At 39.4% G+C, this 12,889-nt stretch overlaps 1 protein-coding gene across 3 annotated transcripts in view; it reads right to left on the bottom strand.

Moving 5' to 3' along the window:
• The window catches only part of LOC106063233 (GATA-binding factor 3-like), a 120,637-nt gene that overhangs the window by 55,539 nt on the left and 52,209 nt on the right, over positions 1–12,889 (bottom strand). For 2 of the 3 annotated variants that reach the window (XM_056026366.1, XM_056026365.1), the window contains exons 3-4: positions 8,113–8,904; positions 64–218 (exon numbers count right to left, since the gene is read on the bottom strand). In XM_056026366.1, coding sequence (XP_055882341.1) covers positions 64–218; positions 8,113–8,904 — 947 coding nt within the window. The remainder of the gene's footprint in view (positions 1–63; positions 219–8,112; positions 8,905–12,889) is intronic. The other variant, XM_056026367.1, reaches the window with a different exon arrangement.

Genomic DNA, 12,889 nt, shown 5'->3' with positions numbered 1-12,889 from the left:
AAAATGCTAGACAGGTCGGATTACAGAAAAAAAAAACTACTTTGATGATATAATCATACGCACATCACTCACCAGGCGGCGCTTGGGCTTGATGAGAGGTCGGTTCGAGCCGTTCATCTTATGGTACAGTCCACAGGCGTTACACAAGTAATGTCCAGTGCCATCTCGGCGCCACAGTGGAGTGGACGTGGCGCCACAGTTCACGCACTCACGTCCTTCTGTAATAGAAGAGAGGAGATGGGGGGGGGGAGAGAGTTAGATTAGGATAAAAATAACTCTAACACCACAGCATTTACAGATATTAAAAACAAAAAAAACGTAATGTTGCAACAGTCCATTGTTGACTTAGACAAGGCAAGAGACTGAACAAATGTCATTGTAATTTGTTTGTGACAGGCCGATGGTGTGCCCACCTGCTTTAATAGTTTTCTAAGTAATTAAAACTTTTGAAAATATGTGTGGCCGAGTAGCTTCAACTGCGAGATACCTATTGAGGTGGCTGTACTTCGAATCCTAATATAAGCCTTGATATTTTAATCTATTTTTAGCTCAAACTGAGCTGTGATTGACTGCAGGAAGCAGCTAAACCTTTTCCCCCTCCCACACCGAGACCAAGTGTTAAAGAAGGCTTGAACACTGACCTGCAACGTCACAACCTGTGGGCAGTTTAGACCAATAGCTCGTTGCCACGTCGAACAGACCTGTGACGCGGCAACAAGCTATTGGTCTAAAACTGCCCACAGGTTGTGACGTTTCAGGTGAGGGTTGAGGCCCTCTAGAACGAATGGTCTCGCCCACACACACATATCGACAAAATAGAATGAATCTGAGCATGCTACAACAATAAACACGGGATTTACCAAAGCAATAAGATAAAATATTTAAAAAAAATGGTTTCCAATAACTTAACATTTTAGATAAACCAAAGAATAAATAAATACAGGAAACATTCGAAAAATGTTCAAGGCTAACATTATACTGGGAAGATCTTTAGTTTTGTAATCATTGCTATAAATTCGATGCTGCTTGAAAAGCTCAAGTAGCTCATACACGTGTGATTGCAGAAGCGGAAATGACTTTTGTTTTCCGGAAATAAACAGATAATTGGGTCTGAGCCTTATGGGAACCATGACCCGGAAGAAATAATCAGGTGACAAACAAGGAACATATGTTTCGAACGTCTGCTCTAGTATACGTCTCCCACAGCAAGTGTGAAGGCCAACTCGAGTTTGTTAGTTGTTCACATGGAACTCAATCAACCAATGTGTGGTCGTAAATAAGCAGAAATCGTAAACAGGGTCAAGGTCGTTAACAGGCGTTACTTACGTGATGAAGTTACATTTTATTTGGTCATAAAATACAAGTTTGAGTATAAAGAAGGATTGTGACATCGTACGTAACCAGGAAGACCCAGCGCTGACCTATATATTTGATTTTTGTAAATATAGACAAGTCTAAAAGTGTGGGGACTAGTGTTAGGGTTAGTATATGCAGGTGTATAGACGCATCAAAACAAACATTTTGGACCACCCCGACTATACTATAAAACACATTTTAGTTCTTGCCTTAATGGAAATGGTTTAGCGTTTGTGTTGTGTATTTGAACATCTGATGCATCTGCACAGGGCCAGGGTCTGAATTCGGTTCGACTCGCATCGACGTATTAACTCTTTCTCTCCGTAATTATTTTCCACGTTCCGAAGGAATTATTCACTTTCCTGATTTGTGTTTCACTACTCTGTTATGATTAAACTTCAATAACTTTTTTGTTTGTTATCAGGAAATGTTATATTAGGTATAGAATTATAGGAGAATGCTTGCTATAAAAACAAAAATTATTTTAGTTGAATGGGATCAAATTAACTTTGCTATCGTCAGTTAGGAGAGAAAGAGAAAATTACTAAACTAATTGGAGGGATATAGCTTCTTGAGAAAATATCTCACAGAAGTAGACAATTCAGAAGATTTAAATACCATGTCCAGATCACCAGCGGTCAATCTGTCTCTTGCTGACCTTTCTAGCTAACTTCCCTAGTCCTCTGTTTTGTCTCAGCGTTGTTGTTGTTTTAATTGAGTGTGTGACAGAGATATATGTTTGTCACTGTGTGTGTGTGTGTGTGTGTGTGTGTGTGTGTGTGTGTGTGTGTGTGTGTGTGTGTGTGTGAGCGGGTCGAGCGCTCGGTGGGGGGGAGGGGGCTGTCTAGTTTTCAAGAGCACTTCCTACTTACACCCTGTAGGACTCTCACACGTCTGTGACCTAATTAAAGCTACACCATATCCAACTACTCACGGGACCAATTTAAAAACTAATTGTCTATTCAAATGGTTCTCAGAGTCACATTGTACAACTTGACATAGAAATTTCAAGGTCTGACCCACAATATCATGACGTGCAGAAATTTAAAAAAATAATTTTCATGACAGTTAAAACTGACCAATACAATTGTTTCAATCTTCAAAAACAGAATTTACACTTCATTACAAGTTTCATTTTCTACGGAATAAAAATAATTCCGAAGATTAGGATAAATGCATTTCTTCACAAGACTACACAATTCCAGTTTCGACCTTCATATTTTTCCACATCTGATGTCCGTTTAGGGTATAGCGTATTATTAAAAACGATTATGGCTCTCACTACGATCACCAAACCGATGTTTTAGATCTATACATATTTGTTTTCGAATAGGAGAGATTTCTAAGCCTAGGTTGGCTACCCACCCAAAAAAGAAAGAAAACTGCAAATCTAGACACCGATGCCTTGCGATAAGCTCAAACAGGCAGCATGCAGCACCTAGTGCTGACAGAACCTGCTACGTCTGCTAATTTCAAGCTGTATCGGGCACTTCCGTTCCCTTTGGAACCAAACATCTGCCTTAAGAGGGAAGACCTGCTGGGTGTGGGCGATAACGTTCTGACCACAACAAATGACCACTATGAGATAATTCAATCAGTTCATTTGAACTAAAGGCGACCAATAAGTTTAAATTATCGGACATAGTTTTGGAAAGTCAGCGCCGCTAGAAGATGATCCAGAGGCAGAAATCATCGTTAACGTCTAGCCAATGGAACACACGCTCGTAACATTCTTAAAGTCCCAAATTAACTCGTCACAACAGATTGACCAACTCTGATCAGATAGAAACCAGAAGATAAAAAAACAAAAACAAAGGGCCAATGGACAAAGTACTCAATATATCAAGACGTTAGCATTGTTAACTAGTGAAACGATTTTTTTTTTAAAAGGACAACTTTTGGATGTAACGTCGCCTCTCTCTTAAGAGTTACGTAATTGATACAAAGTTCTCACAAGAAAATTCTAATGCTAACTGTTATATAAGAGTTTTTTCTTACACACACTCTCTCTCTCTCTCTCTCTCTGGTTAAGCGGGAGAAAAAAAGCAGTCCTAATTGGAGATGGGTACTACAAAATAAAAAAAAAAAGTACTAAAACTGTAGACCTTACGGACAGATGGTACTTACACTGTAGACCTTACGGACAGATGGTACTATCACCTCCTTTAACGGTTACGCTGGTCACCGGAAGGGGGAAAACTGCAGACGACAGAAATCCTGGGCTTTAATGGCACTACGAGACTAGGCGCCATCCCACGGCCAGCGCGATAAAGTTTCCCATTGGCTCTCAAAGATCTACGCATGCGCTATTGGCGTGAGAGAAATCACGAGGGCCTCTTACATTACCGCCACTTCAGGTTGTTGGGTTATTCAACGCTCATGTACTATAGGCTAAATATAGACTGTTCCCTTGCCAGGCATAAATACGTTATATCTCTAAACTTCCCATTTATTTAAGCGCGTATATTCTCATTAATTAGCTATTCAGTGAATTTGGTAACACAAGGGTAACTGAGGGCTCTTCTTTCCCAGATTTAGCGTTGTTACATATTAGAGTTGTTTTCTACGACATAGTCATTACATTATTTTGTTTTTAAAACAAGACTATGAGGTATTTAGGAGGCGATCACTCTGTACTATTAAAGGATAAGTTCATTTAGAGACCAGTCTCTTGTAGTTTGTAAAGTTCCCCTTTCAGACCACGCGATCTTCTTAGCAGATGATGTAAAGGTCATCTGTTTCTGTCACGGTTTAACGAGAGTGTCATGTGGCCATCACAACGACCAACCGCCTTTACTTTTCCCAATGTAAGGCACCATTAGAGCTGTTTGGATTTATGCGCCCTAAAGATCCAAAAATTAAAAATTTCTGTCTTTTACCAAAATTTGAACCCGAGAGCCTCCGGTTCGGAAGTCAAGCGTTTTACCACTCAGCCACCGCACTTCCAGCTTGTATTTATATAAAACTTTAATTTCTACACAAAATGTTCCAGTATACTTCGTTTTATTGTTATTTGAAAGGGAAGAGATCGGATCTTAGTGACCAAATGAAAATGTTTCCAGTTCAAGTTCCGTTTGAGGCTGGAGTATTAGTGGCAATGGAAGTAGGGCGGCGAGTCCTTAAGCTGGCCACATGACAAGAACGATGACCGCTGGACACTTTAAACTGTGAACTTAACAACCGACTTCCTGGCTCTCTAGATTTCGATGGAAATTGTTATTTTGTTAATATGTGGAGGGGAAGAAATGGGTTTCGCTTAAGAAATCTCTAAACAAGATTTTTAGTTTCCATTTGTTAAATTAGCTTGACTTCGACAAATTACAGAATAGTTTTATTCCATTAATATTACTAGTAGTCAAAATATAAATGTCAGTGAGACTTCGGTTGGATTTGAGCCCACGAACGCTGCAACAAAATGCAAAGACAAGCTCGACCTCTACTGTATATCCCCCATCGCTCTGTCTTGCCATGAGTTTGTGTAATGTTCCTTTCATTTTTTTTTTTTTACAAAACTTCATTTCTAACATCTCAAGCTAAGCAATGGTCAAGTGCTTGACCTAGAGGCCAAGTGATAAAGTGGAGTTCGAGTCCCGGTGAATGCTGGGAATTTTGGAATGCCTAGGACATCCCCACGCCTATTAATGTTTTTGTGTTGTTGTTTTTTTGTGGGGAAAAAAAAAGGGGGGGGTAAAGAAACCCCAATGAGTGCTGGACGTCTCAAAACATTGACTTCCTTCTCTCAATGCGATAATGAAAACATCAAATATAATGCTTTAAATAACAAATGAGCTCCCCCACCACCCCCAATGTTAAGGGGAAAATTTTCTTTCTGAATCTTTACAACACTTGAATGAAGATTTTGTATGATTAGTTGACTTTCCAGATAGCGTATCCCTTCCAGCTTCCTATCCCCACCCCAAGCCTCCTTCTAGCATTTGTGATGATATTCAGATAAAGGCCCCTTCACTAGACGTAGAGAGGGCAGTCTATCTATAGATATAAGTATCTGGTTGAAGTAGCCACTGCACATATGCAGACACGCTTACAGCGCTACTCAAAACAAACACTTCAGATGTGCAGATAATTGTTTTCTCAACCAGAGTAATAACCCTTGGATGAAGAATGACGTAGGGACAAATTTGACTACCCCCCCCCTTTTTTTTTTCTCTGTAAAATATTCAGATTTGAACAAATTTCTTTAAATAATATTTAAAATAAAAAGAGAAATGTTGGAAATAGATATTAGAGAATAGACATTGTTTTTTTTTTTATTTTGTAAAGACTAATATTAACATATTACAGTTTGTTATGAATCTTATTTAAAACAAGAGCCTGGAGGTGCTCGGTGCGTGGTGGTAGAGTAGCAGTGAGTCTAATAATACATTTTGACATGTTATCTTTCACTTCAAAACGGAGTATCAAATTAAATCTCTAAATGCAAGCAATAAAGGGCAGGCTACTGGTGGGTGGCCGCGTGGTCATGTGGTGTACGCTCTGGACAGTCGTCTCGATAGTCCCGGATTCGAAACCCGCCCGCTCCCATTTTTAAGCCGTTCTGCGGGAGGTTTGGACTAGGATGTTCATGTGTTCGACTCTGAAGGACCCTCCGCGACACGTTAACCAAGCAAAAGAACACATAGATCAATATAAAGTGATATTGGATTGCACTGATTATTTCCCCATTAATTTCTAAATTGAAACCATAAATTCCTGTTAATAATCATTTCTAAGCGCTTTCAGGAGAGCGTATGACAGAAACGTATCTCCACCACACACTTTTGTCTTTTGTAAGCCCTGAACATATCCGAACTCAAATGTTCACGTCGTTTCATATTTAGAGACTTTCCTGTCCCTCATCAATTTAGATTGTTTGTTGTTTTTTTTCTCATAACATTTTAAAATCAAACTTTGAGACAGATATTAACATCAACACAAAACAAAAATAATTAATTCATTAACATTTGATAACCTGTTGGGTCGGAGGAATGTCTAGGACATCCCCTAGGGGCCCTAGGCTATTCATTTTGGGAAGGGGGGGAGGGAGGTAAAGAAACCCAGATGAGTGCTGGACGTCTCCAAATATTGACTTTCTTCTCTTAACGCAATAATGAAAACATCAAATATGTTGCTGTGCTTTAAATAGCAAATGAATATATATATATATATATATATATCGAAGCATTAGATCTAGATTGTTCGATTTATAATACAGATGACGTAAAGGTCATCTGTTGTTATGGCCGACGGTTAACGTGGTTGTCATATAGCCAGCACAACGACCAAACTACTTTACTTTTCCCCAACTAGTGTCAGGTACCCATAAGAGTTATTTCAGCTAATATATTTTCCCGTCGTCCACGTGACTAACAAATAAGAGCTATTCGGCATGAGAAAGTGATAATCTAGTTTGTGAGCTCATGTGATAGCAAACTTAACGGGGAAGTGAAATAAAATTTTACGAAGAGCTCAGCAAATATTCAAGGAAATCCACTTGAATGAAAAAGTTGTTTTCAAAGTTATCCCCCCCCCCCAGCGGGATATCGTCCGTCTGACTTCTGACCCGCTTCCCCCAACCCTGACTCTACTGGGGATTCGTAGCTAAGGTTTTGCTTGGAAATCGACCATCACCCTTCCAGCGTCTTCGCTCCCAAGATGTTACATTGCGTCTCCTGCTTGGCGATGCTGTAATCGCTCACTGACTTTTTGTAACTGAAGCCTGGTGGTGGACAGGGCGCTCGAGGTGACACCACTAGTGGGAGCGCTTACTAACTCCTGTCGACATCTCCTCGGACTCCCTTCATAGCAAGAGGAACGTGTAACTTGAAACCAAGAGTGGCTACCTCGATAGAGACACAAGTAATGAGAGATTGTACTCCTAGTTAGAACTAGACACTTTAAGTGGGCGAAAATTGTATCACGTGGAAACTGGCAACATTGACCAATTTTATTCATGATAGACTTAACCACATTTCTGACAATGCCATACTGCCTTTGATCAAGGCATTCATTTATTTATTTGCTAATTAGAGAACGAAAGATAACATACACACAAAAAAATAGTTTTAATAATTGTGTAGACTTTGTAATCATTAACCTTCATACGTAATGATGCCAATAGTAAAATTGATGAAATCATTGTAAAAAGGACAACGTGTATTCAAAGAAAGTCTACAGCAGCTGAAAATATTAACAATAACATCATAAAGTTGCTTTTTCCATATTTAGTTACTTACTACAAATGTAATGCTTACGGCTCTTACAATTGACGACCTTTGTTAAGTTGGCTCTCTACATCGGGAAACTTTTAAACATAAACGAAACTGATGCATCTGCACAGTATACGTATTTACTGTAATATTTATTTGTAGACCAACAAAACTGGCAAAGATGACATCCCTTATGAAATAACGAAACACCATAAGATAGTGTGCTTTTAGTCTTGGATGCGCGGTTAAAGATCGAACCAGTCAAATCCAACAAAACTAAGAAGTTTATTAAGAAGTAATGCTTTTCCTATATAGGTAGTCTATTAATATAGCCGTTATCTATTCAATCAAAATGCTGAACTACAATCGAAAAGATGACAAAATGTGAATCCACATTTTGCTTTCATTGATAAAAGTTTTGTTTCAACAATAATCGTATCATAGACTCGATATGTAATTAGATTATCAGATATAAGAAATTCTTATTGCATGGACGTTTTCAATAATGCCTGTGATAGTTTAATTTGATAGAGAAGAAGGTTTGACCCACCTGTGCTTGACCTTGTTTTGGCTCGAGGTCGACTGGACAGAGATGTTGATGAAGGGGACGTCTTGAATACACTCGATGTGTGGTATCCCAGAGGGCCGCTGCCGTAGTGATCGCTGGACATGTACGCTGGGTATGTGGGGACGGGGTGGGCGGTATGGGAGGCGGAGTGGTGGTGTCCGTGGGCGCCGTGGGATCCCAAGAACGAGATCCCCTCCGAGGCTCCAGATGACTCCAGCTTGAGCGACGCTGACGTCGCGCTTTTGTAGTCCTTGTAATCTTTGTAGTCCTTGTATTCACCAGGGGCGTATGCGTCTGGGGAGCCCAGGGCGGACAGCCCAGAGGTGATGTTGTTATTGTTTGTGCTGGAGTTATTATTGGAGCTCGCGCTGCTGTTATTGTTGTTGTTGTTGTTGTTGTTATTGTTGTTATTGTTGGCGCTGACGCTGCCGCTTGTGACGATGCTTCCGCTGGAGCCGATGTTTGGGTTGGCCGCACCCGCACTGGAGACGCTGCTGTTGTTGTGGCTGTTGTGGTTGTGACTGTTCTCCGGGGTGACGTCCTTCGGCGGCGTTGGCGGAAAGGACACCAGAGACGACGTCACAATGGCCGAGGTGGCCGGATGGACTGGGAGGGACGTGTGGCCGCCAGAGTGAGTCAGCGACTTGGATGACCCGAACGACGGAGGCATCCAGCTGGAGTGAGCGTGCGGCACCATGGATTTGGAGGCGTCGGGTATCCATGGATGAAGTGAATTGTGAAAGTGGGACCTGTGAAGCTGAGAACTTCCAGTCACTGTGAATAGACAAAATAAAAATAGTCAAGCAAGATATTTCTTCTAATACTTTTAAAGATGCTGACTGGCAAGATGAAATGTACACGGATCTTCAAACAGTGAATTAAAATAATTGAGTTGGGACACACATACGCATATAAGACAATACACCCCAAACATACAGAATCATTACTGTACTTCATAATGTTCTTATATCTTGTGATGCTTCATATATTTATTTTCTTGCCTTATGTATATTCGTTTCTTGTTAAAAACAATGTTAATATCTTTTTGTGTTGGTCTTTATGTAAGCTTGTTTCCCCCAGTATAGTTCATGAAGTACTAAAATCAAAGGCACATTATCTTCTTATTTAATACAGACGCTACTTCATAAACGAAAATGATTACATCCTTACTGCCTATGCGTCATGCATGTAAACCAATGACTTAAATTCTGCCAAGTCACTGGTTTTCCTGGCTGGCTCGGACAACCCATTCCATGCTCTAATAGCACTAGGGAAGAAAGAGCATATGGAATGTATTACGGCGAATATCTTTGTCTCTTTCAGAGTATTTTATTAGATTTTGTTTTTTTGTGTGTGAAGATTATGGTTCGGTGTTTATGTATCATTGCTACTTTACTTATAAGTCTTCTCTCCTGAAGGCTTTCTAGACCTAGTGATTTTACTAAAGGTGTTACTCTAGTAGGCAAAAGTTACGACGAACAGGAAAACATCAATGAAGTGGTACACTTAAAGGTACATTCATATTGCGTGGAAAAGAAAGGTAATGTACTTTCGTGTGTGTGTATGGAGAGGTGGGTAGCGGGACTTTTATCATTAGTCTATTTTTAGAGTCAACGTTAATTGTTTTGAACACTATGTTCTCAGGCAGGTCCCTTCCGCAATCAAGCAGGGAGAACTCGGCTGTGGGCCTTGGTCTCTTTTCACACTAAGATGAGATTTAATGCGCCCCAAACATTGTTCAAAGTATGTGTATGTGCGGAGAATGGGGGTGGGGCCGAAGAGGGTAGCTTGGGATTGAGAGCAAACAGCACGCAAGCTTATCAACGGACTCAAAACTCTGTGGCGGTGTGTTGTGTAGCGTGAGTAACATCAATAAAAAAACATTTTTTAACGCACCGCTGGTCAGAGCACAGCTCCAACAGGTGTAGCCAGAAGGTCACTTATAGTGCACTTTGACATTTAGAAAGGCTTGTCTTTAAAGCTTGGAACCTAACTTTCAAAGCTGTTTAAGACTTCTTGATAAACCCATGTCTCGTATATCAACAGCCCCAGGGTAAGGGATGCTACATAATGTACATTTCAACCTCATAAACCGTCCACACAAAAAAAGAGTTCTTATATTTGAAACTTAATTTTGTCCATTTATTGCGTTTGATGACTTGATCAAAATATTGATCTAAATATCTAGCTAAGTTTATTTTTTAAAAAAATTCATGAATTGGTGTTGGATGGCTGGGGGTAGGGCGGGGATGTCAAGGGTGGCTGCCAGGCAGTGGGGTAAGCTTCTTGAACTGTCCCTGTTTCTCGACGTCCAGATGGAGGCTAGACTAAGAACGTAAAGAAAGACACGTCTGTAGTAACTTTTTGAAAATTAGAAGATAGACCAACTTAACGGTAAGCATAGTCCAATTAGTTATTGTAATTAAAGTGTTTTGTTTCTCCAGACTTCTTCTGGAACTGAAGGTTTTTGTTATTATCCCAATTAATACTGATATTATTTCACACAACACACCCATTATTTAGCCATCTCAAACAGAAAGAAATAATTTTAAAAAATGTTTAATTATTTGATATTTCATACGGTAAGGCTGTACAGTTACATGAAAAAGTTTTCCCAGAGATAAACCATAGTCATTTCTAAAGTAAACAACTATTACTTTATAAGAATCTAGTCCTGACATAATGTTGTTTGGGTTAGCCGCAACTTAAGACAATAATACAAAATTTTTTATGAGAAATGCACAAACAAAGAGAAAAAACGTAACTTTAAGAATAGTCGTTGCTATGGCAACACAAGTAATTTTAAATAACCCTGACAAACATAGGAAACAAAGAAAGCAAAAAAAAAAAAATATACCCGTTTCATTATCATTGATAGAAGTTCTATCCAAAGCAAAAGACAAAAAGGTATGGAGAAAGACGGTCATCAGATCTTGTGTGGTACCTCAATGGTTCAATAGACTAGGGATAGATGAAGGTGAAGATAGTGATCCCAATTACATCTTTTGATCTCTAGGGCGGATGATGTAAAGGTTAAAAAAAAAAAGCCCCCCCCCCATTCCCTTACAAAGGAGACGGACTCTACCCACCGAGTGACATTTTTATTTTAAAATTTCAATTAAAAACAAACAAGTGAAAAAACAAAGTTTCTACGTCAATTCAATCAATCCAGGAATCTGAAGACAGTCTTTGATTTCTCATTCTATTTGTTTTTTTTAAATGCTTCAACATATTTAGAGTATTTTTAGTGAGCTTGCACACTCAAGTCTTTCTGTTACAATCAACCTGATTGCTGCTTAAGGCGGTGCGCAAAACGTGATTTAATTTATTCCACTTTTTACTAAATACCAAGAAACATTTGTGCCTAGTGTGGGAAAACCCACAGAAAGCGTGTTGAAAATTTTTAATTTAAGATGATTATATTTTGAAAAATTATATTGGCCAAACCAGACCTTTCCCAGTGTTGTCAATTAGCTAATATATTTTTTTCAATGAAATATATAAACTGTCAAATTTCTAGGGAAATCGTTAGAGCTGTTATCGACATCCTTGTCTAAGTTTCACTAAGAGTCCTGAACCCATGAGAATTTTGCATGTTAATAAGAAAAATTTAAATTTAAAAAACCCACACGAATTGATATAATCTGCGATTTATCTGGGATTTATCTATCTATTTATCTGGGGCTTATCCATGGCTTATCTGGAACTTCATAATTTTTAAAAGCAATATTTCACTGTGTAGATGAGTGCTGAGGAGAGGCCGGGAGGGGGGGGGAGCAGTGTTGGATTGAACATGTTGTGAGGTGGGCCCGGGGGGGGGGTCGACTGAACGCTGCATTTCTTTCAATAATTCATGCAATCAACGTGAGCGAGCTCGTTGGACTTGCGGCTTCTTCGCATCGCTTATCTCTTCCGGTGTTCCCAGAAAACAAAGCGAATCCCAAGCGCCGCCATACTTTCCGCGGTACGAAATTTTTAATTAGCCTTAAGGTGACTCCCCCTTTCTCCCCCCAGCCTGCTTTTTTTTATACACACACCCACCAACTTTTTTCCACCTCTGCTCACTGTTTCTTTGTATCAACCCCCGCAGCCGTTGTCTAAGAGTGTGACTGTTAAATTAATGGGGTCCACTGGGGCGTGACCGGGCGCCTTTTAACAGTGTTAGATGAGTGTCTTAAGTCAGCGTGTAGCAGTCCGACCATTACCGGCTTTATTTATGTGGTCACAGAAGTCATTGAGATTTAGCTTTCAGGTCGTCTGCTGTTAGCAGTGTAAACAAAACAGTCTTTATTATTATCTTCAATATAACACCGTAATCTGTAATATAGGCGACATATTAAAACAACGCCAACAAAAAAAAAAATAAAAAAATATTAAAGCTTATTTAAAGGAAAGAACCGCACAATTACTGCAATAGCTCTAAATACTATAAGACCTATCTCTTCTTTTCAATATAAAACAAAATGAATGAATTACATCTTAATTAACTAAAAGGTCAATATTTGTTAGAGATCAAAATTTTAGATTAACGTCTGATACAATGTTCGAGGCAAATGCAAATCCTTCTTTCAGACTTGTTTTTTCTTCAGCGATGCAATCGTTGTACCGTCATGTAGATCTACATCTTCTTGCTGCTTTACTTTCTCACGTGATGGCGTTCTTTGGAGATGCAGATCTATTAAGTTGTACTCTTCTTTTAAGGACTTCCTCATTGGAATCTGCACTTTTTGTTTCACTTTGCTGGCAGACATGGAATTGA

The sequence above is a fragment of the Biomphalaria glabrata genome, chromosome 4, assembly GCF_947242115.1.
Source record: "Biomphalaria glabrata chromosome 4, xgBioGlab47.1, whole genome shotgun sequence".
NCBI lineage: Eukaryota > Metazoa > Mollusca > Gastropoda > Planorbidae > Biomphalaria > Biomphalaria glabrata.
The sequence above is the reverse complement of the archived record's forward strand: the minus strand, read 5'-3'. Positions and strand labels throughout refer to the sequence as shown.